General features: G+C 43.6%; 1 protein-coding gene across 1 annotated transcript in view; it reads right to left on the bottom strand.

Annotated features, from left to right (window-relative positions):
* The window catches only part of CCSER1 (coiled-coil serine rich protein 1), a 716,622-nt gene that overhangs the window by 148,496 nt on the left and 540,269 nt on the right, over positions 1-27,857 (bottom strand). The window contains exon 10 of the mRNA XM_056855392.1: positions 9,523-9,535. Within this exon, the coding sequence (XP_056711370.1) occupies positions 9,523-9,535 (13 nt within the window). The remainder of the gene's footprint in view (positions 1-9,522; positions 9,536-27,857) is intronic.

Genomic DNA, 27,857 nt, shown 5'->3' with positions numbered 1-27,857 from the left:
CCAGAGGACTGTTCCACATAGCACACAGTACTTTTAAACTGAGGTAAAGGCAACCCCTGTCTCCCATGGGTTGTCTCCCATGGCCGACCCTGCTTAATTTCCAAGCTCTGACAAGATTGGGCTAGACTGGGTTATTCAGGCTGCTCTGGTGTAGCTAATCATACAAAAATACCTTTTTAATGTACAACTAAGGTTGGATCACAGCAACTGCTGCTGGGTCTACATAAAGATTAACTACCAGCAGTTAGTTAAGAGAAGTGGAGCTCAATGGGCCGATATGGCCATTTCCATTTCCTTTTGATTTGATATATTGTCCTAGCTATAGCCTATGGGTTTCATTCCCCTGCATTTTTGCAGCTGGTGGTGCCTCTGTGTCTTTAATGGCATCTTGACACCGCTTTTATATAACCGATGCATAAATAACATTGAAAATGAGTAAATGTTTATCACTCCGCATGAGGAAACAGAAAAAAAAGGTTCAAAAATAAAGTTTCATGGGTTCATTTATCACAAGAAAGAACATCAGAATGAGGTATTTTGAATCAAGTCTTGTTCCCCTAAGCAAAAGTAGTGCTAGTAATGGGGTATTTTCATCTCCAGGCCAAGGGTCAGAGCCTACAGAGAGGCACCTAAAAAAGTTACATTCCATTGCCCAGCTCTTTATTTAATATCTGGACATTTCAGAATACAGAAGTCTGTCTTTGCCTAAACTCCTTTGTCTCAAATCCAGGGGGGAAATAGCCATTATGCCTCAGAGGGTTCAGTATGCATGCCATTTCATGCGGCGGAAAGGATATCCCTCACAATAAACAGCAGCTGAGAAGCATGAAGGGCAGAAACAGCTTTACAATTGGCCTTTTTATATCACCATTGACAGCATGGGCTCACTTTATACACCAATGCTGTCCGTGTCAAAAGACACACAGCTACTTTATTGCTTGTTTTATTGCTGTTTTATTGTAGACAATACGAGGCAGCTGAACCAGCATGAAGGGCAGAAATAGCATTGGAATTGCACTCTGGACTATTGACAGGGCACTCTCTTTGCCCAGATTTGCTATTCCCTCATGTCAAAGATGGTTGCACATTTGATTGCATAGTAATGCACTTTTCAACATGTAGTAATATCTGTGCATGGTCATAATCATTTATCTCTCTCTCTAGTATATACATATAAAACGTTCTACAGCTTGAAGTGCCTGAGATAATCTACACGGGGAGGGGGAAGAGAGGGGGGAAAGGAGAGAGAGGGAGACTAATTAAATGTACTAGAAAGGTCCTAAAATTGGAATGAACTGACTTCTAATCAGAATATTTGCTCGTCTGGTTTTGCAAAAAGCTCTTAGCACCCCTAGAAAGCAATTACCTTTGTCATTGTCTGTGAAATCCTACACAGGAGTGCTTGCTGCTACACTTTTCCTTCAAAATCAAATGGTTTTGGTACACAATAAAAAAGGTATATAATCTGTGAGATAAATGTCATAACATTAAGCAACCAAATTAAAATGTGCTAGAGAAATGTGCCCAGTTTTGAACCTGGGAGCTTCTGATTTCAGTGCTACCTAACAGGAACACCCCAATAGTTCTGACCTTAGAAACCTGCAAGTACAATCCCATAAGCATGGTCTTTATGAAAATATCTGGGGGTCTTAACTGCTCAGTTATAAGCCTCCTATGGGCTTAGGATGGAAACTAACCCCTAACCTGATATATCTCAAAGACATGTTGTCACCAGGGTTTTAGGTGTCAGCTGCAAGAATACAGATGCCTGCTTAATCTTATTCTTCCATTAGCAAAATGCTTATCATAATAGGCAGGCTCAGGTTCTGACGGAAATGTCCATTTAGAGCCCATTCCTGAAGGGTGTGTGTGAAGCTCCTTTGGAGCTGGCATGACCCTGCACCGGCATAGGTGCCACCTTATCAAGGAATAAGGTGGCACCTATGCCAGCGCATGAGCAAACACACTGGCATCCAGGAGCCAGAGGCCCCCGCCCACACTGGCACGGGGGGGGGTATGTTCCTGGGGGCAGAGCTGCCTTTGGCCAGTCTCCCAACCCCATTCACCCTGGGAATGCCCTCTTTAGCTGTGGCATGCAATGGGGCATTTGTCCCTTTTTTGTTTTTCATTTTTAAAAATGCTATTTTTTTGCCTCTGCGGCAGCTGGGAAGACTCTGAGGAGGAGGCGCAGCTGTGCTGCTTCTGGCCACCGTGGATCTAACCCCCCTTCAGGAATGGGATGCACTCGCAGAAGCTCTGGGGAAGGGCTGTTAGCCAGCCAGCCTGACCACAACAAGTCCCAGTACATGGAGATCAGACTGTTTATTGCTGTCACACTGTACAAGCCCTGTTCCACTGCAATGACATCCCGGTGTCAGAGAGAGCCAGCGTGGTATAGTGGTTAAGAGAAGTAGTTTGGAGCGGTGGACTCTGAACTGGAGAACTGGGTTTGATTCCCCACTCCTCCACATGAGCGGCGGATGCTAATCTGGTGGAACGAGTTGGTTTCCCCACTCCTCCACATGAAGCCTGCTGGGTGACCTTGGGCTAGTCACAGCTCTCTTAGAGCTCTCTCAGCTTCACCTACCTCACAGGGTGTCTGTTGTGAGGAGGGGAAGGGAAGGAAATTGTAAGCCGCTTTGATTCTTCCTTAAGTGGTAGAGAAAGCCAGCATATAAAAAACCCCTCCTCCTCCCCGTCCCCTCCCCCCTCCTCCTCCTCCTCCTCCTTCTTCTGTGTCCAGCACTGTCCCTGTTCTCCCTGGAAGTAATGGCATCCATGTTTCACAGTGGGGAAAGGACCAAACCGGGGAAACAGTGTAAATGAAATTTGCTCCCATTGACACAAGATTTCTTTCTGGAAAGCCATGCTGCTCTCGTCCTATTTACTTTTAGAATTTAATAGGAGCTAGTGGGAATTGAAGTCACTCCTGCCTGCGTTTTTAGATCCATTCCTTAATTTGCAAAGCGCTGCTCTGGCTTCTGCTTCTTATAGTGTAATCCTAACCAGAGTTGCATCCTTCTAAGCCCATTGTCTTCAATGGATTTAGAAGCATGTGACTCTACTAAGGAGTGCTCTGTAAGACCCACTCGGGCAGGCGTGCACAATTTGCTGCCCCTCGACTGTGCATGCCAGGTCCCTAAGAACTCAATAAAGCTCAAAATATTGTCGAAGGCTTTCACGGTCAGAGTTCATTGGTTCTTGTAGGTTATCCGGGCTGTGTAACCGTGGTCTTGGAATTTTCCAAGACCACGGTTACACAGCCCGGATAACCTACAAGAATCAATAAAGCTCCTTTTTATTTTGAAAACTGACCATTAATTAGTGAGTCAAAGATCTCAAGCATGAATTCAACCATCTTCCTGATGCACAAGTGGTCTCTTGTAAAATACATAGATATGGATAACAGTTTCTTCCACCTCTTTATGGAAATCAATATTTTAGGACTGCACCAAATGTTCTGAAGCAAACACTTTCGATGCTAAGGAGGGTTTGGGAGTAAAACATTTCACACAGACACCATCTTACTTAGCATAGTTGTTTGCTTCTTTTTCCCTGCTTTCCTCGATCTGCTCCCCTTTTTTCTTTTTCTTTTTTGCCGCCAGGTCACAGCTGACTTATGGCAACTCCACAGGGTTTTCAAGGCAAGAGACATTTGGAGAAGAAGAAGAAGAGTTGGTTTTTATATGCAGACTTTCTCTACCACTTAAGGGAGACTCAAACCGGCTTACGATCACCTTTCCTTCCCCTCCCCACAACAGACACCCTGTGAGGTAGGCAGAGCTGGGAGAGTGTGACTGGCTCAAGGTCACCCAGCTGGCTTCATGTGGAGGAGTGGGGAAACAAATCCAGTTCACCAGATTAGCCTCCGCCGCTCATGTGGAGGAGTGGGGAATCAAACCCGGTTCTCCAGACCAGACTCCACCACTCCAAACCACTGCTCTTAACCACTACACCATGTTGGCTCTCAGGGTTTGGGAGTAAAACATTTCATACAGACGCCATCTTACTTAGCTTAGTTGTTTGTTTCTGAGAGCCAGCATGGTGTAGTGGTTAAGAGCGGTGGTTTGGAGGCTAATCTGGTGAACTGGATTTGTTTCCCCACTCCTACACAAGAAGCCAGCTGGGTGACCTTAGGCAAGTTACAGCTCTCTTAGAGCTCTCTCAGCCCCACCTACCTCACATGGTGTCTGTTGTGGGGAGGGGAAGGGAAGGTGATCATAACCCGGTTTGAGTCTCCCTTAAGTGGTAGAGAAAGTCGGCATATAAAAGCCAACTCTTCTTCTTCTTTTCCCCTGCTGGTTCACTGCTTTCTTTTCTCGATCTGCTCCCTTTTTTCTTTTTCTTTTTTGCCACCAGGTCTCAGGTGACTTATGGCGGCTCCGTAGGGTTTTCAAGGCAAGAGACATTTTGAGGTGGTTTGCCATTGCCTGCCTCTGTGTCATAGCCCTGGTATTCCTTGGAGGTCTCCCATCCAAATATTAGCTAAGGTGCAAAGTCACACAGCAAGCTTCCATGGCATGAGAGGGTATTTGAACCTGGGTTTCCCAGGTCCTGATCTGACACCTTAAAAACTACATCACACTGGCTCCCTCCTAATGTTTAAATAATAATAGTGTCGTTGCATACGATTCATGGCAACCCAGGACCATGGGGTTTTCAAGGCAAGAGATGAGCAGAAGTAGTTTGCCATTGTTTCCTCTGCATAGCAACCATGGTCTCCTTTGGTGATTTCCTATCCCAGAACTAACCGTGGCCAACCCTTGAACACATGAAGCTGCCTTATACTGAATCAGGGGAAATTTGGGGCTTTGGTGTCACACCAACACACCACATCACTTAAAAAGCAAAACTAGAAGTGGCCTCAAGGCAACACTCTAGGCAAACTAGAGTTTGGGGGAATCCTAGAGTGTCATCCCAATGAGATGATGTCACTTCCAGTTTGTGCTAGTTGGTGTGACACCGAACATTGTCCCTGCCCTCCAAGTTCTGCTGGCAAACCTAAATTGGCTAATTCACCTGGGGGACTGTGCAAGAATGTTTGCATTTCCAATATCTAGCTCAGTTTGAGATCATTTTTCACTTACTTGATGACATTCCTGGAGGACTGTGGTATAAATAGACCTGGTATAGGCCTATTAACTAGGGATGACAGGAATAGGGTGGGTTGCTGAACCCTGTTAGGAATAATTGGCGTATACTGTGAACCCACTTCTGAATCAAAGGAAGATTCTTTACACGTCACCACTAACTTAATAATGAGAAGTTACATTTAACTTTTTATCTGTTCTTACATGTCACCTACTCCAAAATTGTACACTGGGTTTTTACTCTTCCTGCTCCTTATCAGAAACATTAAACTATTGAACATATAGGGTTGCCAGGTCCCTCTTCACCACCGGTGGGAGGTTTTTGGGGTGGGAGAACTCAGCAGAAGGCGGGGTGGGGTGGGGGGGTGAAGAAACTGCCACAGCCGCGCAGAAGGCGCGATCATGCAAAAGGCACGATCGGGTGTGGGGGGGGGAGAAACCGCCGCCGCAGCGCAGAAAGCGCGATCGGGTGGGGGGGGAGAAGGCGGGACAGCCCGCCCATCAGCTGGCCGGCGGGAGCACGCTGGGAGAGGGCCCGGCAGGTGAATTACAGTATTGACCCGAGTATAAGCCGAGGTGAGTTTTTTAAGCCAAAAATCATGGCTAAAAAACTCGCATTATACTCGAGTATATACGGTAGTTCTTCATAGAATCCTAGAAGATGATTCAGAATGTTTGAAAGAAAATGCTGCATTGCCCCTTAAATCACTGTATGCATGGTTTTGTTGTTACCCCATATTAACACTTGTTCCACTTTGGTCCATTTTTTAGGGCTGCTCCCTGAGATTTACTCCATTTTCACCCAAGCAATATCTGTATCCATGGAAACAGCAAAGAGAATGAACAACTCGGCTGCCGATTCTAAATGCTATTTCTACTTCCGTTTCCATTTAAAGAGACACTTTTTCAAAAGATACAAGAAGGGTGTTCTTTTTTTAAAAAAAACAAAGGGGGGAAGGGAATGAGATACTGATATGGTACAGATTAAACAAAATGTTCTTTTCCTTTATTATGAATCATTGATTTTCTGGGGAAATTTAATTTTAAGAAGCATGAAGCGCTAAATGAAAACCTGTTTGATGAATATAACACAATTTTATTTTTAAATTAGCTTGCCTTCAAGGGCCAATAAGAGGGATTTAAAAAGCACAACAATACTCTAATGAACAAAACCAAATAGGAGTACAGAACCTCTGAATGAAGGTAAATTCTGTCATTTTTATTAATAGGTTCTAAACCTGTTCAAGTGTATTCTCACATTTCCAGTGTATTTAAAATAATCTCTGTTTTAAAACTTTCATTCTGCTAATAGCAGTTTCCATGGAAACTAGAAAGAACACAACTGCTGATGGGAGAGGAATTGGAAGGGGCAATATATTTAGTCTAGTATTAGGGAGATAAGAGGGCATGCTCCAAGTTAATGGCAAATTATCCTTTGATTTCCGTGGGAGCCAGAATAAACAGAGGGACCTGAAAATTAATTCTCAGCTTGGAATGAACCCAAAGTTTGTTCAAAAGAGAGAGAAAAATTATACACCCCGAATTTAGGAATAGAAAAAAAGGTCTTATTAAATGCTGCAATGAAAATCGTATCTTCCCTCTAACTATATATCCTGTTCCATGGTACTAGTTCACCCCCCTTCCTTCCATCAAACCTTGCAAACAAAACTTGAGGGAATTCACCCAAAAGAAATGTACACATTAATCAGCTTTAATGTATTTTGAAGACAAATGGGATTGTGGAGGGAGGATTCTACAGTGGGATAGTTACTGGAATCCATCAGTTTTCTTTCTCCATCCATCCATCCTTTCAGTTTGAGACTTTCACGAGTTGAGGCTGAGAGTTCTCACAACTGGAGCCACCACAATGAGTGTATTCAGGCCATAGACCCCTTTAGTCACAGAAGAAAGGGAATTTGCAACATGAGGTTTTGCAAGTGGAAAGAATATAAAGCCTCTGGCTACGTCAGAGCTGGTACAATATTGGTTCTTGTAGGTTATCCGGGCTGTGTAACCGTGGTCTTGGAATTTTCTTTCCTGACGTTTCGCCAGCAGCTGTGGCCGGCATCTTCAGAGGAGTAACACTGAAGGACAGTGTCTCTCAGTGTCAAGTGTGTAGGAAGATATAGTCAGAAAGTTGTTGGGTTTGAGCTGAGTCATTGTCCTGCAAAAGTAATGTGCTAATCATTGTCCTGTAAGTATCAAGATAATGTGCTAATGACGGTGTGGTATATCTTCCTACACACTTGACACTGAGAGACACTGTCCTTCAGTGTTACTACTCTGAAGATGCCTGCCACAGTTGCTGGCGAAACGTCAGGAAAGAAAATTCCAAGACCACGGTTACACAGCCCGGATAACCTACAAGAACCAATGAACTCTGACCGTGAAAGCCTTCGACAATATTCTGGTACAATATCTTCGGAGATTAGCCACAGGGTTGGCCTGGATTTTTTTTAGGGTGTCATTTTATATGCAGGGTTCTCTAATTTCAGGTAAACATAATATACATATTTATGCACTATGGGAGGGAAGGCTGCATAGTATGGCCAGAACTCATCAGATCTACAAAACTAAGCAGGTTTGGTACTTGGACAGGAGACCACCCAGGTAGGCTCTGCAGAGAAAGGAAAGGACAACCACCTCTGCTGCCCACTTGCCTTCAAACCTCGTTGCTGGGGTTGCCATAAGTCGGTTGGAGTTGATGGCACTTGCATACATATTTATGCGCTGCATTTCATTAACAGGTTTAGTGGAAGTTTGTCTCATTTTATAGCCAAGGATCGCCAATAAGGGGCCACCCCAATGTCAGTCAATGCATCCATGTCACAGAATCCTTAAGCAGAAATAATAGAAGGATGGCATGCCTCCCACATAGGTCAAAGCCATCAGTAAACTAGACCCATAATATGCTACATGCTATTCCCCTTTAGCTATTAAGACTGCTACCGCAGTATGAAGTGGTCCCTGTTAGTATTGTGTCACCAGTGATGTCAGTGGCCAGCACTGGATGCTGCTACCTACTGGAATGCTGTGTAGTAGTGACTCAGAAACACATGAAGCTGCCTTATACTGAATCAGACCCTTGGTCTACCAAAGTCAGTATTATCTACTCAAGACCAGCAGTGGCTCTCCATGGTCTCAGGCAGGGGTCTTTCACATCACCTACCTGCCTAGTCCCTTTAACTGGAGATGCCGGGAATTGGACCTGGGACCTTCTGCATGCCAAGCAGATGTTCCACCACTGAGCCACGGCCCCTCCCCTTGCCCGGAACACAGAAAGCTACCTTATATGAAACTAGAATACTGGTCCATCTAGTCCAATATTATCTTCAGTGATGGGCAACAACTCTCTGTGGTCTCAGAAAGAGATCTTTCCTTGCTACTTGATCTTTCTAGCTGAAGATATCAGGGATATCTTCCCTGAACATAAGCTCTTCCACATGCAGTCTTCTACTAAGCTATGTTCTCTCTCCATATATTATCAATCCCCTATTGCATATGGGGAGTTAAGAATGAGGAAGAGTGACTTGTCTAAGGAGACCTACTCAATTTATGGCCGAGGCAAATTTTGAACTGGGGACTTCATTCAGCTTGGCTTCAGAGATGGCAGTCCACAGCACGAGTCATACTGCTCAAAAGAGAAACTCATAGTTTAGTTCTTTCTCTCTCTTTGGCAACAGAGGGCTAGGGACTCTCTCTCTCTCCGATCTCTAATTCATTCAAATGGCTCTAAGGCTGGAGGACCTTACGTTATGCAGAAGAAACAAGTGAAAAAGTTTTCAACACTGACTGCTTTATGTCATCCACAGCAATCACATTAAAAGACAGAAGAAATATGATTCTTGGAAATTCCCATTAGAGATGTTTCCAAAAAGGATAGTTATGTCAAAAAGTGACTGATAGAACAGCAAGGTGTCTCCCTCCCCACATCATATGGAAAGACATATAATTAGACGCACTGAACACCAACCTACTGTGCGACTTCCTCTGATAATCATGAATTATGGAACAAGGATGAGCATCATTTTCAAAGACATGATTTATGTCTTCGATACATTTGTCGTATCCAAATGAAATTCATTTCATTAAGAGCTATTTTTTTAGGCAAGCAATACACTCACAAATACTCATACCTATGTACTCAAAAGCCATACCTGCCAACTTCTGAAAATCCCAGAGGACAATTTACAAAGTTGTCCCAAGCACAGTTACACCATTCTAAGGTTGCCAACCTTCAGGTATTAGCTGGAGATCTCCTGCTATTACAGCTGATCTCCAGCTGATAGAGATCAGTTCCCCTGGAGAAAATGGCCACTTTGGCAATTGGACTCTATGGCATTGAAGTCCCTCCCTTCCCCAAACCCCGTTCTCCTCAGGCTCCACCCCAAAAACCTCCCACCAGTGGCGAAGAGGGACCTGGCAACTCTACACCGTTTCCAGCCCTGATCTTACAGGCCCATTCCCCCCTATTATATTATCCATAGATAGGGGGTTTTTGGGGTAGAGCCTGAAGAGGGCAGGGATTGGGGAGGGGAGGGACTTCAATGCCATAGAGTCCAATGCCATAGAGTCCAATTGCCAAAGCGGCCATTTTATCTAGGTGAAGTGATCTCTATTGGCTGGAGATCAGTTGTAATAGCAGGAGATCTCCAGCTAGTACCTGGAGGTTGGCAACCCTATCCATTGAGAAAAAAACCTTTAAGAATGAGCAGGAGATCTGTTCATAAATCTAGTGTCTGCATTTAAAGATTCTGGCAAAGGAGCCTCTTAACCGGTAATTAGAAAACTTTGCTGAACTTGACTAGCTAGCAAACTTTGTTAGATTGGTTTGCAAGATCTGAGCTACTGAGCAGGTCACATTTTGTAAAGTTGCCTTACTAATACATGCTGAAAAACATGCACAACTTCTGGGAGAATGAAATTTTCAGGTCAAGTGTGTGAGTGTGTTGTAAAGTACCATCAAGTCATAGCTGACTTATGGCGACCTCTTATGAGGTTTTCAAGGGAAGAGACGATCAGAAGTGGTTTGCCAGTGCCTGCCTCTGCATAGTGACCCTGGAATTCATTGGTGGTTTCCCATCCAAATAGTTACCAGGGCCAACCCTGCTTAGCTTTCAAGACATCTGATGAGATTGGGCTAGCCTGTGACATCCAGGTTAGAGCTTTAGGCCAAGTACAGGGGGTGGGGGTGGAGAAGAAGAAGAGTTAGTTTTTATATGCCAATTTTCTCTACTTTTTTAGGAGAATCAAACTGGCTTACTATCACCTTCCCTTCCTCTCCTCACAACAGACCCCCTGTGAGGTAGGTGAGGCTGAGAGAGCTGTGACAAGCCCAAGGTCACCCAGCTGGCTTCATATGAAGGAGTGGGGAAACCAACCCAGTTCACCAGATTAGAGTCTGCCGCTCATGTGGAGGAGCAGGGAATCAAACCCAGTTCTCCAAAATAGAGTCCACCACTACATCACTACACAACAATGGTAATTTATCATAGCTGATAACAACATTGCTTAAGAATCCTCACATGAAAGGTAATGGGAAAAATAATAAAATTGCTGACATTGAGAGATCACTTAAAAAAAACACAATAAATGCAGAAGGTATGGTCTAAAATCAAACTATTTCCCAGTCCTTAGACAAGTAAATCTCACAAGTGTGTAGGAGAAGCAAAACAGTAAAGTATATTTGTTGAAATATAATGCAGGGTCACTAGAGATAGTGCCCTAATCACCAGAACCTGAACACTGTAAGGTGGCATATATTTCATCAGGAAGTACTCAAAGAGGAAGCACAGGTGACTCACGCTGCCAAACTGTTTAGTGTAAATATACAAGGCAGGAATTTATGTGACTTGCAGCGCCATCAGAAAAAAACTTATCTGAGGAAGGATACTTGGAGGATGGTTGGATCCATCCCACTATATCTACCCCAGTACCTTTATTAGGTCAATGTTTCATATTATCTATTGACAGAGAATAGTATAAGAAATGGGCCCCAAAACTGTTTTGTCTCAGATTACCTCTTTGTGGTTCTGCTCGGTTGAATTTAATTGTGCTCACAAATGAAATGTATAATACAGGACCAGGGAGTCACTTCTTGCTCTGTGTGGTATACCTAGGAGATGGTTTTTCCAAAGAAGAAAACCTGTTGTTTATTTATAGGAAAAAGCTTTTAATGGTGGCAGGAGTTACCAGGGCGATAGCAGGAAAAATATTGCATAGGTATATGTCAATAATCATGACTGACTTTGATGACCATGAAAACTTTGCTATCAAGTGATGGACAGGTGTTTTGGCTTTGCCTGAAAGCAACATCAAGAATCTCAGTAGCTTGGAACTCCACCACCTCCACTATGAGGACACCAGGTGCCCATCAAACATTACACACTCCACTTCTTTAGTAATTTCAGAATTTCAAAAGCAAGGAGTTTAAGACCAACCATTCCTCACCTTCTACCTTCATTTATAAGAGCCAAATCAATCCTTTCAGCGTTTCTTAAAAGTGGGTAATCCCACTGAACAGATTATAAACCTTTCCGATAGTAACACGAGATACAGACCATCATCATACTTATTACATTCTCACTCTTTTCACAAAACCCATATCAGCAGACAAAAATGATTAAGCTCTTGGTACCCCATTGATTCATGTAGCAGCCTCAGTGAACGTGATGCAAGCAATATGTGCAGGGCTGCCAGCAGTGAAATAAAAGCATTATTTCAACTGGACTGCACTTGGTGAAGAAGCCAGTAATGTCATGTGATGAGGAACCAACTTGGCATTCATCGCTGGGATGGTATTGCGCAATTAGCGTTAATGCGGTGCATTGCTGTAGCTTGTTATGTGCACGTGGAACAAAAACGGATGCCTCGCAGATGGACCGTTGGATGGGGGAAAGCAAAAGAGAGACGGGATAAGCTTGAGGAAATGCAGAAAAGTCCTCATCTCAAAGTCTGACGGCACTTTGGAGACTGCATATTTAACTTATACAGATCTCAGTCGCGGAAATCAAAAGGGTGCCAGAGACCTCTTTCTCACTCTCTTTCTGCACTATCATCATAGCTATTAGAACGGAAAACCTAATTCCACCATCTTGCACATTTTGTTCTTTTTGTATGAAGTAGGTAGTGAGGGAAGAAATGTAGGCAGGTTATTATTGCAAGTCTGTCTTTTCTTAAGTTTTCTTCACAGGTTAATCAGAAGCGATGGCTCAGAAGTAGTAACAGTGCCATCGCTTTGGTTGGAAACTCATTCCGTATTTTTTTTTTAAAGCTTCATCAATTATTTTGGATTTTGCTTGCCTGACAAAGGGCAACTGCATAGAAAATGTAACATAAAACGAGAAACGAGGGCATTCACTCGCTTCAAATTGGAGAAGAGCTAGGGATGGGGTCATCTATCAGCTTTTGCGGTACACATGATAGCGGCACTCAAGCCAGCATCTTTCTTCCTTCCAGACTTTGAGTCATGGTGGAGTTCCCTAACTTCTCTCACACCTCTGACAAGGCAGCCTCCGTTTACAGCTGCACTGGAGAAGGGACAGGTGAGCGAGGAAAGAAGGGTGCGTCAGAAACCATTCGCCACAGACACGTTAGGCAATATGCAACACTAAGCGGTTGTATATTGGCCCCCGGGGCGTTGAAACTCTACCAGCATGCCATGCTACAGCACATCATGAACACATATAGTCATCTTTACAACACAGAGCAGAATTTATAAGGGACTCACATAATTGCCTGCGAGAAGGAACAGGAGCACTTCCATAAGCTGTGCCCTGTAAACAAAACACATTTGGTTTTGGAGCGAAGGGTGTCAGCATTAAGAGTCATAGCAAAATAAAAATGGCAGGAAAATGATGGCACCAGAAAGGGAGCGACTTCAGATAAATAATGCAATTTTTTTTGTTGTTTACTGAAGAAAGAAAGGAATTACAGCATATGACAGGCACTTTCAAACTTGTCAGAAATTAGGCTGGGTGAAAAAGGAGAGTGCACGAATTACATATTAATGTGGCCTCCTTAAGAAAATAGACTCCATTACATCTGCTGCTTAACTGAAGTAGTTAGGCTCTGTTTGCTTCAAGCATTTATAACGGTTAACAGAATGAATGCAACAGTCAGGTTTCCTCTCTCTTCAGCGTTCTTAAACGCTTGTGTTATGGCGAATGGCCAAAATCTGGTGACCATCAACATTCTCATGTGAATGTTGACAATCTCATTCTGTTAATGTACAAAAACCCAATGCGACATGTCAGTATTCATTGCTGAATGCTCATGAAATACTCTGCTGCTGAATCATTCTGCCAGATTTGATCAGTCTTTGTACCAGCATGGCACAGGGAAAGAGATATGATGGTGCTTTATCTCCACTCTTCACATTGTGCTCCCTATGTAATGAATACAACACGGGTTAGATCCAACCAGCTCTTCCACTGGTGAAAAAGGGAGTGAGGGGGGTCCCCTTTGAGCACCAAAATTACTATACTGGGGCTATAGTGAATATCCAAACTTGGGTGACAATCCCAGGTGCCAATAAGGACTATAATGGGACTTAAGTGGACAAAAACAGTGGGAAATGGGGGGCTATAACAAGGGGAACTGGATTGACCAGCAAAGCTGGTTGAATCCAACTCAATATGTATTTGGTTACATATTTCTTTACTTATGTCTCAATGCGATACCAAAATGCCCAAAAGCTTGTAGGTCATGCAGTCTGAGGAGCAGTGGCTAATCTCCAACCAGGGTTCTGTGTTTCCCATCTTCTCCATTCCAAACAAGCCCCTTCCCACACATATACACATGGAATAGGACTATGGCGTTCACTCTAACGTCAGTTACAAAACATCATATTGGACACATATTTTTCTTTGTGATTCAAGTATGTATTTTCAGGCAAAATGCCACAACAATTCAGAAGAAAGGAGCAATCGGCCAAAAGAATTGAATGCCTGTGTACAGATCATCAGAGAAATAAGGTAATAGAACTTGGGGAATTCTCTCATTGCCAGCATTCACTTGTCTGTGCCTGAAAAGTAACGAACATATATCTATTTTTCAGCATTCACAAAATTAATCTGGGATTGGCAGCCTACATACATTGGCATCTGGGATTATCACCCAAGTTTGGATATTCACTATAACATGAAGAATCCTGGACCTTCAAGGTGGAAGAAGGATCGCCAAACCTGGCCCTGTTTTTGTCAACTTGTGACAAACATGAGCTGAGCGAGTCATAGGTGAATGCTAGGTTGGATGTCATGACTTTGCCCCCAGTCCACTTCAGTTGTAGACCATACAGTGAAAGAAAGACATTGACCTGAAGGATGCCAGAGAGAAGAGGAAAGATCTAGAAGCTGAATTTGTTGCCACCAGAAGATTAGAAGGATTTGGTATGTTTTGCTGGGGGGGGGGGGCGTGCAAGCAGAAGCAGAGGGTACAATGCTAGCAGGATATAAATATTGAAATGGTATAGAATGAAGGGAGATTATGACATCCTACTAATAGAATTAGTTTTACAACTGCATTTTTTTGCTTATTTCCAGGAGTGCAGGCAGAAAAGACCCAGGGGGAAAGGTCACCACCCATCTGGAAGGCTACTGCCATGGGCTGAACAACTGATTGGCATCAGCCCAGGCAACTCCTTGGGAGATGGAGGTGGGACCAGGCTGCATACATAAGGGTCTCTCCAATTTCCAGAGGCTGGAAGTGGCCAGGTAGCGTGCCCAACTTGCCAAGTTGACTTTAACAAGGCCTGAGGGGAGGGCCAATGAGAATGGCACCTGGCTACCCTCTACAGGCTGTGGAAGAAGGAGCCAGATGGAGGGATGAGATGCTGGATAAACCCTTGATTCTTAGACACTTGAAGAAGACACTGGAAAGCGAGCCAACAGAGACACCAATCTCTATCCACCCCTCCCCCACATTTATTTAATCTTTTATATCCCACCATCCTAAAGAGTCATGATGGTGAACAAATTGCCATCAGGCAAAGAACAATGCAGTAAAATCACAAAAGCGTAGATCAGGAAGAAAAAAACACATCAATAAATACATGGGTTGAATTTAAAAGCTCTTTTATAGCCCTACACATATCCTTAGCACATCTCATAAGAACATAAGAAAGGTCATGCTGGATCAGACCAAGGGCCATCAAGTCCAGCAGTCTGTTCACACAGTAGCCAACCAGGTGCCTCTAGGAACCCCACAAACAAGGCAACTGCAGCAGCATCGTCCTGCCTGTGTTCCACAGCACCCAATATATTCGGCATGCTCCTCTGGTACTGGAGAGAATAGGTATGCATCATGACTAGTATCCATTTTGACTAGTAGCCATGAGTACCCCTCCTCCATGAACATGTCCACTCCCCTCTTAAAGCCTTCCAAGTTGGCAGCCATCACCACATGCTGGGGCATGGAATGAAAGGGCAGCCTCTCCTTGAAAAAGCCCTGTGAAATAAAATGGCCTTGCACCACTTTCCAAAGGATAGGCAATGATAGAATGATAAGTTTCTTTCAGAAGTTACAGCAACTACTGCAAATGTTTAATACACTTTAGATAAAACAGGAAGTGCCCAGAGACTACAGCCTATCTTTAGGGCATATGGAAACAGACAAATATTATTGTGGGTTTCAAGCAAAAAACAACAACAAAAAACCTGAAGGAAATGTTGACCCAATGTAATATGTCCACAAACTCAGTAGTTATAAATGCTGTACAAACACAGAAATCTGCCTTCATGTCTGGCTTCAGCTGAAGGTTGTTCATGGTGAACAACTCAGCACAGCTAGTCAAGTGAGTGATAAACGCCACTGTACCTAATTATCCATGAGCATGTAATTGATACCACTTGAAAGTTCATTAGATGCTTCTTATTCTACAAACGATTTGGTGCCTCAAGTCTGATAATTCCCTTTTAGTAAACGTACATTAAGTGACTCCCTTAAGTGACTGATAGAACTGGGTGATATGGCCAAGCTAGGCAGACAAAACATACCGAACACTAAATATTTTAGTTAGCAACCTTTCAATAAGAAGGCTACCTTGACCAAGGTGACCATCATTAAGATTTATCACATTTTGACGAATCTGAAAACAGAGGCAAGCTGTCCCAAACTATGCAAGACTACACCTACCATGTGTATGCAGTATCGGGAAGAGAGAGCTGGAGACCACCTATGGCAAGCAGCTAGCTCCTTACCTGGTAGCGACCTGAAGATCTCCAGAAGAGGACCAAATGCAGGGGAGACAGCAAGCAAGAGACAAGAACAAGCCAAGAGAATGGGTGGCAACTAAATAGGAAGGAAGCGACAGTTCATGGGGAGGAGCCAAACAGGGGCTTAAAAAGATGTTTTCCTTCATTACAAGTAGGGTTGTGAGGTCCCTCTTTGCCACCGGAAGGAGACTTTTGGGGCAGGGTGGGGTGTGGGGAGGGGCTTCAATGCTATAGAGTCCATTTGCCAAAGCGGCCATTTTCTCCAGGTAAACTGATGTCTATCGGCTGGAGATCAGCTGTAATAGCAGGAGATCACCAGCTATAACCTGGAGGTTGGCAACCCTAATTACAGGGCTCGAAAAAAGAATTAAACGAGTTAAAGTACAGGCACAGCAGCTAAGAAGATAGAATGGAAAAGCTGTTTAGGACTGTGAGGAACTAGGTTGGTTTCCAGCTGTACAATCTGATCCCGCAAAAGAGGCTTTTGCCCAAATAAGGGGTTACTCACTCAAAGACCTCAGGTTTTTCCTTTCAGGGTCTGCTTTCAAGGCTAAAAACTGTCTCCAGGGAGCCTCACAGATGCTTATGATCACTGAATATCCACCAATCAGCCTCCCAGAAGTGTTCTTAACCTTGGGACCTGCTAGGGCATTGCTGGAGCAGAGAAGACATATGGTAACAATAATACAATCGGCAGCAACTTCTGTAATTGCAATAGCAGCAAACAGTGCCAGCTAGATCCATATACCACAATTTCACAATGAATTTTTTCCTAAGAAAATATGTACCCAAAGGGTGATCAGGACTGCTTGCAGGCAGGGAGATAGCATGAAGCGGCCTTATAGAGAACGACTACTGGAAGCTTCCCACGCTTATGCTTCAACTGTTTAAAGATAAAGCACAATAACCAGTGTGAAAAAGCAGTAACGGTATTGTATGAGAGATGCCCAGGTTTGCATTGTCGGAGGTGGTTTTGCCATTGCCTGCCTCCACGTGGGCAGAGGGAGTTCTGAGAGAACTGTGACTGGCCCAAGGTCACCCAGCAGGCTTCATGAGGAGGAGTGGGGAATTGAACCTGGTTCTCCAGATTAGAGTCCACTGTTCTTAACTACTACACCACGCTGGCTCCTTCCCTCTGTTGTACTATAGGCAAATTGCAGGACCAGGATAGGCAGAGTGAAGTTGCAATATGTGCAGTGTTTGGGAAAACAAAGTGTGATGTATCTCAAATATATTTGAGTAGGAATCATCCCATTCCTGAAAAGCAACCCATGTCAGCTGGAGCTTCGGTACAATATAATTACAGGAGTTTTAGCAGGCCTGCCTAACTCCAGACTGTGTTTGCTGGTTCTGTTAACCTCTTTATGAAGAAGATATTGGGGTCATGAGGTCTGGACGAGACGATAACAGACAACCATTTTACAGCTACTGTGCTTCTCCCAATTGCTCCAACTTTCTATTCTCCACAATTACTTACACAATTCCTTCCCCTAATACCAAACCATCCTTTTACAGCTGCTTACAAAATCCCTACCAATTTCCATTCGATCCCTTTCCTACTTCCTACCTGGTTCTTCCAGGCTAGAGGAGTTTGGCTATGCTCTTGGTTTAAACTCTAGACAGGTTAGACCCTTGCCCCCAGATGTTTGCACATATGGGCAAATGTGTGCAGCAACCCCTGTACATGTAGAAGTGTACACAGCCCTGCATTCTGCAATGCTCCCAACAGGATGCTCAAAGCCAATGCATGTACAGCATGCAAGCATGCATAGAATTTGCTGTAGGCATTCCATTGTAGGTATAGACATCAGAGGGTGGCACAATCTCGTTCCTCTGTACTGCAATGAACATTTGGTATACTTTCTCATGGGGCATGAGCTTTGCTTACAAGGCAATCTTAAGACAGCTACTCTGATAGTCACATTTTCATCGTCGTCATAAAAATATCTCTCTGCATTCCCTCAGCCCCATTTTATCCTCAACAAAAACCCTGTGAGGTAGCTCAGGCTGAGAAAAAGTAAGGACTCGCATACCGGAAAGACCCTGATGGATCGAACTAAAGGTACATCATTCTCTGGTCAGTATTGGCCAGCTGGATGCCTCCGGAAGCCCACAAGAATGGTCTGAATGCTCATTAGTTTGTACCCAGCATCTCGTATGCAACCTATTTAGTCGCCATGGATAAACGCCCATAATTTGCACTAAGTTCCATGCATTTGTCTTTTATCGGAGCAAGTGGCCATCACCACAGTTGAAGCTGTAATTACTTAAATTAATACTCCAATGGGTGAAGAAGTACTTTCTTTTGTGTATCCAATTTTCTGGTTGGATGACCCTGAATTCTAGTGTTTTGAGAGATAGCCAAAACAAAAACAAACAAACAAAACCCAAAAAACAAACCCTCTTACAGAACAAAACACGATACAATTATACATCCTGAACAATCCATTTCCTAGTGGTTTCTTGTTGGATAAATTTCATTTCTTTTATTTGTTTTAAAATGGATTCAGGCCAAAAAAAATGGATTTTACCTTCAAATTTCGAACAACTTTTGTGGTCATGTGAATGAGCTCCAAACAACTAGTCAAAAAGCTGGCTGGATCCAACCCAGCATTTATTTATCAGTTCGTGCACATGATTTGTAATTGATTTCACTGCCTACTAAGCAGAGCAGTGGTACAGTAAGGATAGGGAGGAAGTAGAACTCAGCAGGGCTATGTGAGAATGCATACACACACACACACAAAGATTTCTCTATGCTTTACCATTTGGAAAGAATACGACGAAACAACCTGCAGGAAAGCAGAGTGAGTCAATGAGCAGACAAACAGTTCACTGAAATGTTGGCTGCCTGATTATAACTGGTGATCAGGCTGAACTAGAAAGTGTTCAAGCATCTCTAGTCTATTTGGATCCAGGCAGCTTTTTCACTCTATATTACCCAGTTCCCCAATGCTTTTGTATAAGACAGTCCCATGATTCTCAGCATAGCCTTTTTTGTAGTCCACAAGGACTAGGATTGTCAGCTCCAGCCAGAGAATTTCCTGGAGATTTGGGGGCAATGAATGTGGAGGGGTGAATTGGGGGGGGGGGGCATTTCACCTAGAATCTACGGTACACCATAGAGTTTGCCCGGCCAAGCCTTCCATTTTCTCCAGGGGAACAGGTCTCTGTAATTTGGAGATCAGTTGTAATTCTGGGAGATCTCCAGGCCTCACCTGGAGGTTGCCAACCCTGAGGACCCCTCTTTCTTGTGTCACCGGTAAAACAAGGCAGCTGGATCCAGCCATCTAAATATTATAGGAGTGTGTCTGAGCTCTTGCTCTCTGCTTCACTCCGAACTAAATTATGCTGAAGCAACTGTACATCTTCCCCTTGTAGCAGCCACTCAGTATTAAAGCAAGTATCGTTGATTGCCCAAGACATGCCAGACTGAATGAGGTTTCTATACACCAAAGCAGCAGGTTAGCCTGTTTCTTGCTCCAGATTCATTCATCCAGTCATTTAAAAAAAAATTAAGACAGTTGGCATGAGACAAACCTCAGATCATCTTCTTGAAAACACCATCAATTTTTAATTCATGCAAGGCCAAAGCACGGCACGATTTCATATTCGCAACTTAGAAGATAGAATGTCACTTGCTGAACGCTGCAAAGAAATCATCACTGGAACAACATTATTTAGCAGAGTTCTCTTCAGTGTTGTTGTTTCACCAAAGCAAGTTCCTGCCAGTTTCCCCACTAATGAATCAATGTGCCATTTAGTGAAGCTTAGCTCTTCTTGGGAAGAAAAGGAGTGGATTCTTTAAAAGTGGGAAGGGGGTTCCGGAAGAATTCTGATCAATAAAGAAAGCAATAGTTGTCTTAAATTGTTTTGTTTTTTTTGTGCCTGTCAGCAAAACACTGCAGCTAGTGTAGTCCTTTCAAAGTTACGATTTCATCGACTATCAGCTATATAGTGTGCCTATGTATACAAACACACACACCCCTGTGCATATATAGTGTTCCCTTCAAACATATCTCCTACTCCCTTTCAGTCCCCATCTATAGCACGGACGAAAATTTTGGAAAGCCTGAGGATACTTAAAGAACCCAACCCTGTGATTCACCCCAACAACAAGCATTAATTATTACAGCCCCAAGAAGGACAACCTCCTGTCTATCTAGTGCACTTTTATATCACCATTCCTTCAAGGAGTTCAGAGGGGCATCCATGGTTCTCCCTTCTTCATTTTATCCTCACAACAACCCTGTGAGGTAGGCTAGGCTGAGAGAGAATGACTGTCCTAAGGTCATCCAGAAAGCATCCATGACAGGGCAGGGGTTTGAACATGGGTCTCCCAGAACCAACTTTTAACCTTAACCATTACTACGGTTGCCAGTTCTGGGTTGGGAAATACCTGGAGGTTTGGGGGGTAAAGCCTGAGGAGGGTGGGGTTTGGGGAGGGGAGGGACTTAAATGGGGTATAATGCCATAGAGTTCATCTTCCAAAGTAGCCATTTTCTCTAGGTGAACTGATCTCCATCGCCTGGAGACCAGTTGTAATAGCAGGAGATCTCCAGCCACCACCAGGAAACTGGCAACCCTAACCGTTACACTGTACTGGCACTACTCTGCTTGGTGGTAGAAAGTACCATGAAGTTGCAGATGACCCTGTGGGATTTTACAAGGCAAGCGGCAAACAGAGGTGGTTTGCCATTGCCTGCCCTGAGTAGCAATTGTGGACTCCTTGGTATTCTCCCATCCAAGTACCAACCAGGGTTGACCCTGTTTAGCTTCCAAGATCTGATGCAATCGGGCGAGCCTGGGCTATCCAGGTTGAGGGCTCTGGTCTGCTTAGCCAAGAACAATACTGAATGAGTCCATTCATGTGTAGGAGTATTTGTGTGTGCAGAGATCATTTTCAAGGACCTTTCCTCCGCATAGCTACAGAGTGAAGGAAATAACCTCAGCAAATACAGGCTGGAAGGTGAGTGAGCTAGATGGACTAATGGTCTGATGATACAAAGCAGCTTCATTTATTCGTATTTTTTGCTCATAAGCAGAACAGCATACAACAATATGCAAAAACCTCAAATCAACATTGCTAAATTGACACTTCCCTAGAGAATGCTGGTCTGTTGCATTACGTTCTATGAAAATAAATTCTTGGTTGTAAGACTAGTGAGCCTTGGAAGAAGAAATAAAAACTCACGATGTAACTTTATTTTCTTTAATATAAAATAAAAACATGAATATTTGTTCTTATTTCCTCATGGGAAGGAGCTACTGCACACTGAGCACAATATTTTAACAAATCAAAATACAACAGATAGGATGCTTTTATTGCAGTGAAAATGAGTAGAATCGATGTTTTGTCAAAATAATCCATTGGATCCCACAGATCTGTTTTGCTACCAATGGTGGTTTCCTCTTGCACAAAAATCCTTTCTCTGTGCCATTGGGTAATTCCTGGCAATTTGGGTGGAGCCTGTGGAAGTCGGGGTTTAGGGAAGGGAGGGGTCTCAGCAGAGTGTAATGCCACTGAGTCTACCCTCCAAAATAGCCATTTTCTCCAGTGGAACTAATCTCTGTCATCTGGAGATCAGTTTTTAATTCCAGGCCCCACTTAGAGGTTCGTAATCTTAGCCCAGGGGTGTCGAACTCAATTGTTACGAGGGCCAGATATGACATAAATGCCTCTTGGTCGGGCTGGGCCATGCCTCGCCAATCGGCGGGGGGGGGGGCTGGCTCGCTGGCTGAATAAAAGCTTTCAAGGGGCCGGATCCGGCCCATGGGCCTTATGTTTGACACCCCTGTCCTAGCCTCTTATGTCAGAGGAAAGCACTCTTATGTCAGACGGAAGTGCTACAGCTAGCAGAATGAATCTGTAGGATCCAACTCATATATTTGGACACAGTAAGCTGCTTAATTAGAAATACCCTGAGATAAATCCCTCCCTGAGAGATGGGGTGGATATTCCTGCCTTGATGAAGGCAGTGGTATGTCTATTCATTTAAAAAAATACCCTACTCTGGACCCAGGAGTGTTGAATAAGTATTGCCCTGTCTCAAATATACCATTCTTTGGCCAGGGAGATTCACCTGTCTTCCCCTATTGCCTTCTGCCAGCGGGTGAAAACTTTTTTGTTTGGCATTCTGTCAGTAACACTTATTAGCCCTCCTCTCTGTCTGTGTGTTTTTATGTGTTTATATAATGTTTTATTTAATAGTTTTAAACATTGTATATTTTTGTATTTTAAATGCTTTTTAATGTCCGAAATGTTTTAGTGCATTAATAATTTGCTTTAATTTGCACCACTTCAGGAACCCTGAACTGGGTGGAAAGATGGCATAGAAATGTTTTAAATACAGTAAAAAATAGAATGAATACATGAAAAGTAAGATCAACCTGGGGAGGGTTGTCTGAAAATAACTTAAAAAATATCATAATGCTATAAAATATAGTCAAGAGCAGGAAAAGATTAGAAGTTCAATACCTAAGTAGTCACGTTGGTTATTTTTGATCACCATTTCAGGGAAAGAGTTAGCGGGCAGGGTATTTAATTATTCATCATCCTTTGACTTTCTACTTCAACCCCTCCCCATCTCTGGCCTTTTAAAAGGGGTTTTCCCTTGCTGTTTTGGAGACCAGAAATAAGGCCAGCCAAGGAGGAAACAGGACCTGGGGGAGGAGCTGTGAGGAATAATCAGCAAATGGATAGGACTGGCAACGTTCAGGTGGTGGCTGGAGATCTCCTGGATTAGAACTGATCTCCAGGCAAAAAACATCAATTCCCCTGGAAAAATGGCTGCTTTGGAAGATCAACTCTATGGCTTTATACCCTGCTGAAGTCCCTCCCCTCTCTAAACCCCACCTTTCCCAGACTCAACACCAAAGTCTCCTGGCATTTCCCAACCTGGAGCTGGCAATCCTAGCAGATGGAATAAGGGTTAACCCTTCCTCTATAATTAGGGTTGCCAGGCCCAGGTTGGGAAATACCTAGAGATTTGTGGGGTGGAGTCTGAGGAGGGCAGGGTTTGGAGAGGGGAGCTACTGCAATGCTACAGAGTCCAATTGCCAAAGCGGCCATTTTCTCCAGGGGAACTGATTTCTATCACCTGGAGATCAATTGTAATAGCAGGAGATTTCCAGCCACCACCTGGAGGTTGGCAACTCTACTTATAATGCATCTTACGCTGTAGTTAATTGGCAAACACATGTTTTCCAGAGCAATCTGTAGTTCCACTCATAGTATGCTCTTTATTGCTACCCAATTTGTTAGCAGAAAAAGTGGCCCATTATAACTCTTAATAACCCTATAACTCTTGCTTAATACCCCTGAAATATACATGTGCCACAGCAGATAAAAATGTGAAAGAGCAGATAGTTGCTCCTCTTGCTTTCACTGATTATTCTGAAAAAAATTACACACTTGAATAAAAATTAATGCAAAATAGCTGTTGAAGAAAATTCCACAAACACAGTCGTCAAGAGAACTAAAATAAATCTGTTCAGTCCTCAAATATCTTTCAAAGCAAAGTTATCGCTCAAATAAGGAAGACATATTTCCATCTTAAAGTTAGCTGTAAATATTTTACTAGCAGCCTCTTGGCATGTTTTCAGCTCTAAAAGAAGAAACATTTGCATGCAGTTTTCCGCAATCTGCTCTTGAAGCTGAGGTGAAGGATCCTAAAAATATACTTTGACAATAAAACCTGAGTTTAGCAAATGTCTATAGACTGCTGAGATGGAATTGATTCAGGATCTGAAAGTTCACTTTGGGTTGCATTTGCACGAGTGGATGAGGTTTGGTGGTTGCTCCAACCAGATCTCCACCACTGTACAGGCGTATTCTGAGACTATGACGTACTTGGATGGGAGACCACCAAGGGAGACTGTGCAGAGGAAGACAATGGCAATTGTCTCTGCTTCATACTTGCTTCATACTTGCCTTGAAAGCCCCTTGCTGGGGTCGCCATAAGTCAGTTGCAACTTGGTGGCAGTTATGTACATATCTATTAAAGAGAAGTGTAGGAATTCTCAGACAGCATCCTATTTGTATGCTTAGTGGCATAAAAAAAATGGGCATAAAGAAAAATGACACCCAAACAACTGCTGATCAGGGCAGGAAGAAGCTGACTACAAGGTGACTCTGTGTCTGTTTTTTTGGGGGGAACAGGGAATAATATCTGCTTACTTTTGTGGAAAACAGACAATAATGAGCAAAATAGACCTGTAGTTTAACTTGGTATAAGGCAACTTCATATGTTCACACACACACACACACACACACACACACACAAAAGGTTGCTGTCTATCATGCTTCCTAATCATATTAGCTGGCTCTGTGATGGTCACTTGTAAATTAAGTCTTTCATGGTATAGAATCCTCATATACCAAGGATGCTCCCTCCTCATATGTCCTCATGCACCAATTACAGACTTCTGGTTGCCACCTGCTAAATATTCTCCAGTGTTTACTAAGGCCTGTTCCTTCTCTATAGTGTCTCCCAGTGTGTGGAATGGGCAAGGTGAGGAACTACTATCTTAAGAAGATTTTTAAAAGGTAAAGGTCCCCTGTGCAAGCACCGGGTCATTCCTGACCCATGGGGTGATGTCATATCCCGATGTTTACTAGGCAGACTTTTGTTTTGCTGGGTGGTTTGCCAGTGCCTTCCCCAGTCATCTTCCCTTTACCCCCAGCAAGCTGGGTACTCATTTTACCTACCTCGGAAGGTTGGATGGCTGAGTCAACCTTGAGCCGGCTACCTGAAACCAACTTCCGTTGGGATCGAACTCAGGTCATGAGCAGAGCTTTTGACTGCAGTATTGCAGCTTACCACTCTGCGCCACGGGGCTCCTAAGTGCTAAAGGCCATTTTATTTGAAGGACTTTTAATAGGGTTCAAACTGCATGCATTTTCTTGGGGACGGGTGTTACTAGGGTTTTACTGCATTTTCTTTTCTTTGTTTTAATCTTGGGATTGTAAATTGCCTTGTAAGACAAGTAGGGTTGCTAGGTGCATGCCTGTAACCTCCAGGAGACTTGGGGGGGGAGCATGGGAGGAAAGATGTTGTATATGTATCAATGTCATTTCTAGCGAAAACCCTAGAGATCCCAAGTAAAACCTCAGAGAGAGACTAGGCAAAATCCTAAAACGTTGGTGAACATCACTTCTGTGTTTTTTCCAGAAGTGGCATCAACACATACACAGTGTCTTTCCCCCCTTTCCCTCCTCCCCACCAGGAAGAGGGCCAGGAGGTGGTGGCTGGAGATCACCTGCCCTAGCCAGTGAGTTGGAAAGGCTAGCCATAAGGGAAACTACATAAATCCTACCTGTGCCAGAACCCTAACATAACAAGTCATGTTCTGAACAGATCTGAGGTACTTTGCACTATGTGGGAGCTGCTTCTTAAGGATATCACAAATGGCTGTGAACATTGCAACCAAGTAGGTTGGGTTAAGTGACTGGCTCATCCCATCCAACCAGTACTCCACCAAGAACTGGCTCTCCACTAGGGTTTCCAGGTCCCTCTTTGCCAACAGCAGGAGGTTTTATTGGGGTGGAGCCTGAGGAGGGTGGGGTTTGGGGAGGGGAGGGACTTCAGTGCCATAGAGTCCAATTGCCAAAGTGGCCATTTTCTCCAGGGGGAACTGATCTTTATCGGCTGGAGATTAGTTGTAATAGCAGGAGATCTCCAGCTAGTACCAGGAGGTTGGCAACCCTACTCTCCACAAAGCTACTTACTCACACCCATATCCCATCTGTCACAAAGAAGCAGTTTGGTGTGTGCGTGTGAAAGGAATCTTAGAAGCCCGGTGATTCGTGGGCTTACTGCATGACTGACACTCCCCCATAGCACCAGCAGCACTACAACTTTGGAATGCCTGTCATGTGCTTAGCCATTGTCTGAATGCTCCTTTCACCCCATGTGCTTCATTATTTTAGACTGCTTTGTCTCTCGGTAGCCTCGGTAATGGAATCATTATCTTTTTACTCAGCATTTCTAATATGATCCTTCTAAGTCGGACTGGGGCTGTCTATCATCCTCCTACTGAAATATCCTTCAACATACAGTTTAAACAGTGCATTAGCTGTAACCGAGAGGTCAACGCAAAACAGGAAACAAAACAAAACAAAAAAAACCCAGAAATCACATCTGCACAAACATAATAGAGAACATTCATATGGCTGTAGGGGACTGCCTTATCAACAAAGCTATTTGGGTGTTATTGTCAGAGTACTTACTTGGCTTTGTGCTGTCTTGCTGATGAAGCTTAGCTGTGCTTTAGGGCACAATATTTCTGTTCTTCTTGCTGTTACCCCTTTCTCCACCATTCATCTAAAAACAATTGTAGGGGTTCCCGCCTCCCTTTTGCTTCTTAATGCTTGTCATTTAATAGCAATGAAGCACCCAGCTTCCAACCAAACACAGAAGAATGTTTTATTCTCTTTATCTTGCAAAAGAACTCTTAAGAATTTGATTGTCTTTTAAATGTGTGTGTGTGTGTGTGAAGTATGAGTTAGAAAGTTCCTGGTGCAGATTTCAGCCATGAACCACCAGTGGTGGAAAGTGCTGTCAAGTCGCAGCTGATGTATGGCGACCCCGTTGGGTTTTCAAGGTGTTTAGGGGCCATGTCTTGAAAATAATATTTGGCTAAGGTTATAAGAGCAGCCAGAAAGCTAGCTTCCTCTCCTACCACCCGAACAGCACAATCCTAAGCAGAGCGACACCTTTGTGTAGCTACCCTGGACTTCCTTGGTCTCTCAACCAAGTACAAACCAGAGCTGAAGGTGTTTAACTTCCAAGATCTAATGACACCAAGACAGCCAGGGCCATGCAGGTCAGGGCAAAATCTGCTTATGAGTGCACTGCAATATACTCAGCACTCTTCCTTGTCAGCCTTCTAAAAGAGTAGCAGATTAGCAATAATATAGACTCCCAGGGTAGTCCCAGCAGCCTGTAGCAAGCACATATAAATAGCTGTTGGTCCTTTTAGAAAGAGGGAGATATTGTTTCCTTATCCCCCTGCCCACATAAGACTTTAATTTTTTGCCAAACTGCACATTTCTCCATCGTTTTAGACTTCATTAGATCTCGTTCATCCCCTCAACCACGCTGGACCATCCAAGCATTAAAAGGAGGATGTCACAAATAAATGTATGATAGACAACCATAATCAGGGGTGCGGGAGACAGCATGACAAAGAAATCCCCATTTAGTTTGTCATATACACTATGAACTCTTCCTAAGAAATTCAGCAGTGTGTAGCGATAAGACAAGAGCTTCAAGAGTGAGTCATTTTCACTAAATTTTGGTTAAAAACTTAGTTAGATAGACAGAGATTAATCCATTCTATATACTAAGATGACGTCAATGAGGATGGCGGGGGCTGAAAATAATCTGTCCTTAAGGAAATGGGGGGTAGCGATCAATTATGGTTTCGAAAAAGGGCTTTGGGCTGAGAGGGTAGTGGAGAGATAAATGAGCCATCCACCCAAAATAATAGGGTTTCTCAGTAGCTGTTCTGTGTAAAAGAGAAGTCCAGATTAGACCATGTTCAGAGAGAG

The sequence above is a fragment of the Euleptes europaea genome, chromosome 9 (assembly GCF_029931775.1).
Source record: "Euleptes europaea isolate rEulEur1 chromosome 9, rEulEur1.hap1, whole genome shotgun sequence".
In the NCBI taxonomy this organism is placed as follows: domain Eukaryota; kingdom Metazoa; phylum Chordata; class Lepidosauria; order Squamata; family Sphaerodactylidae; genus Euleptes; species Euleptes europaea.
The sequence above is the reverse complement of the archived record's forward strand: the minus strand, read 5'-3'. Positions and strand labels throughout refer to the sequence as shown.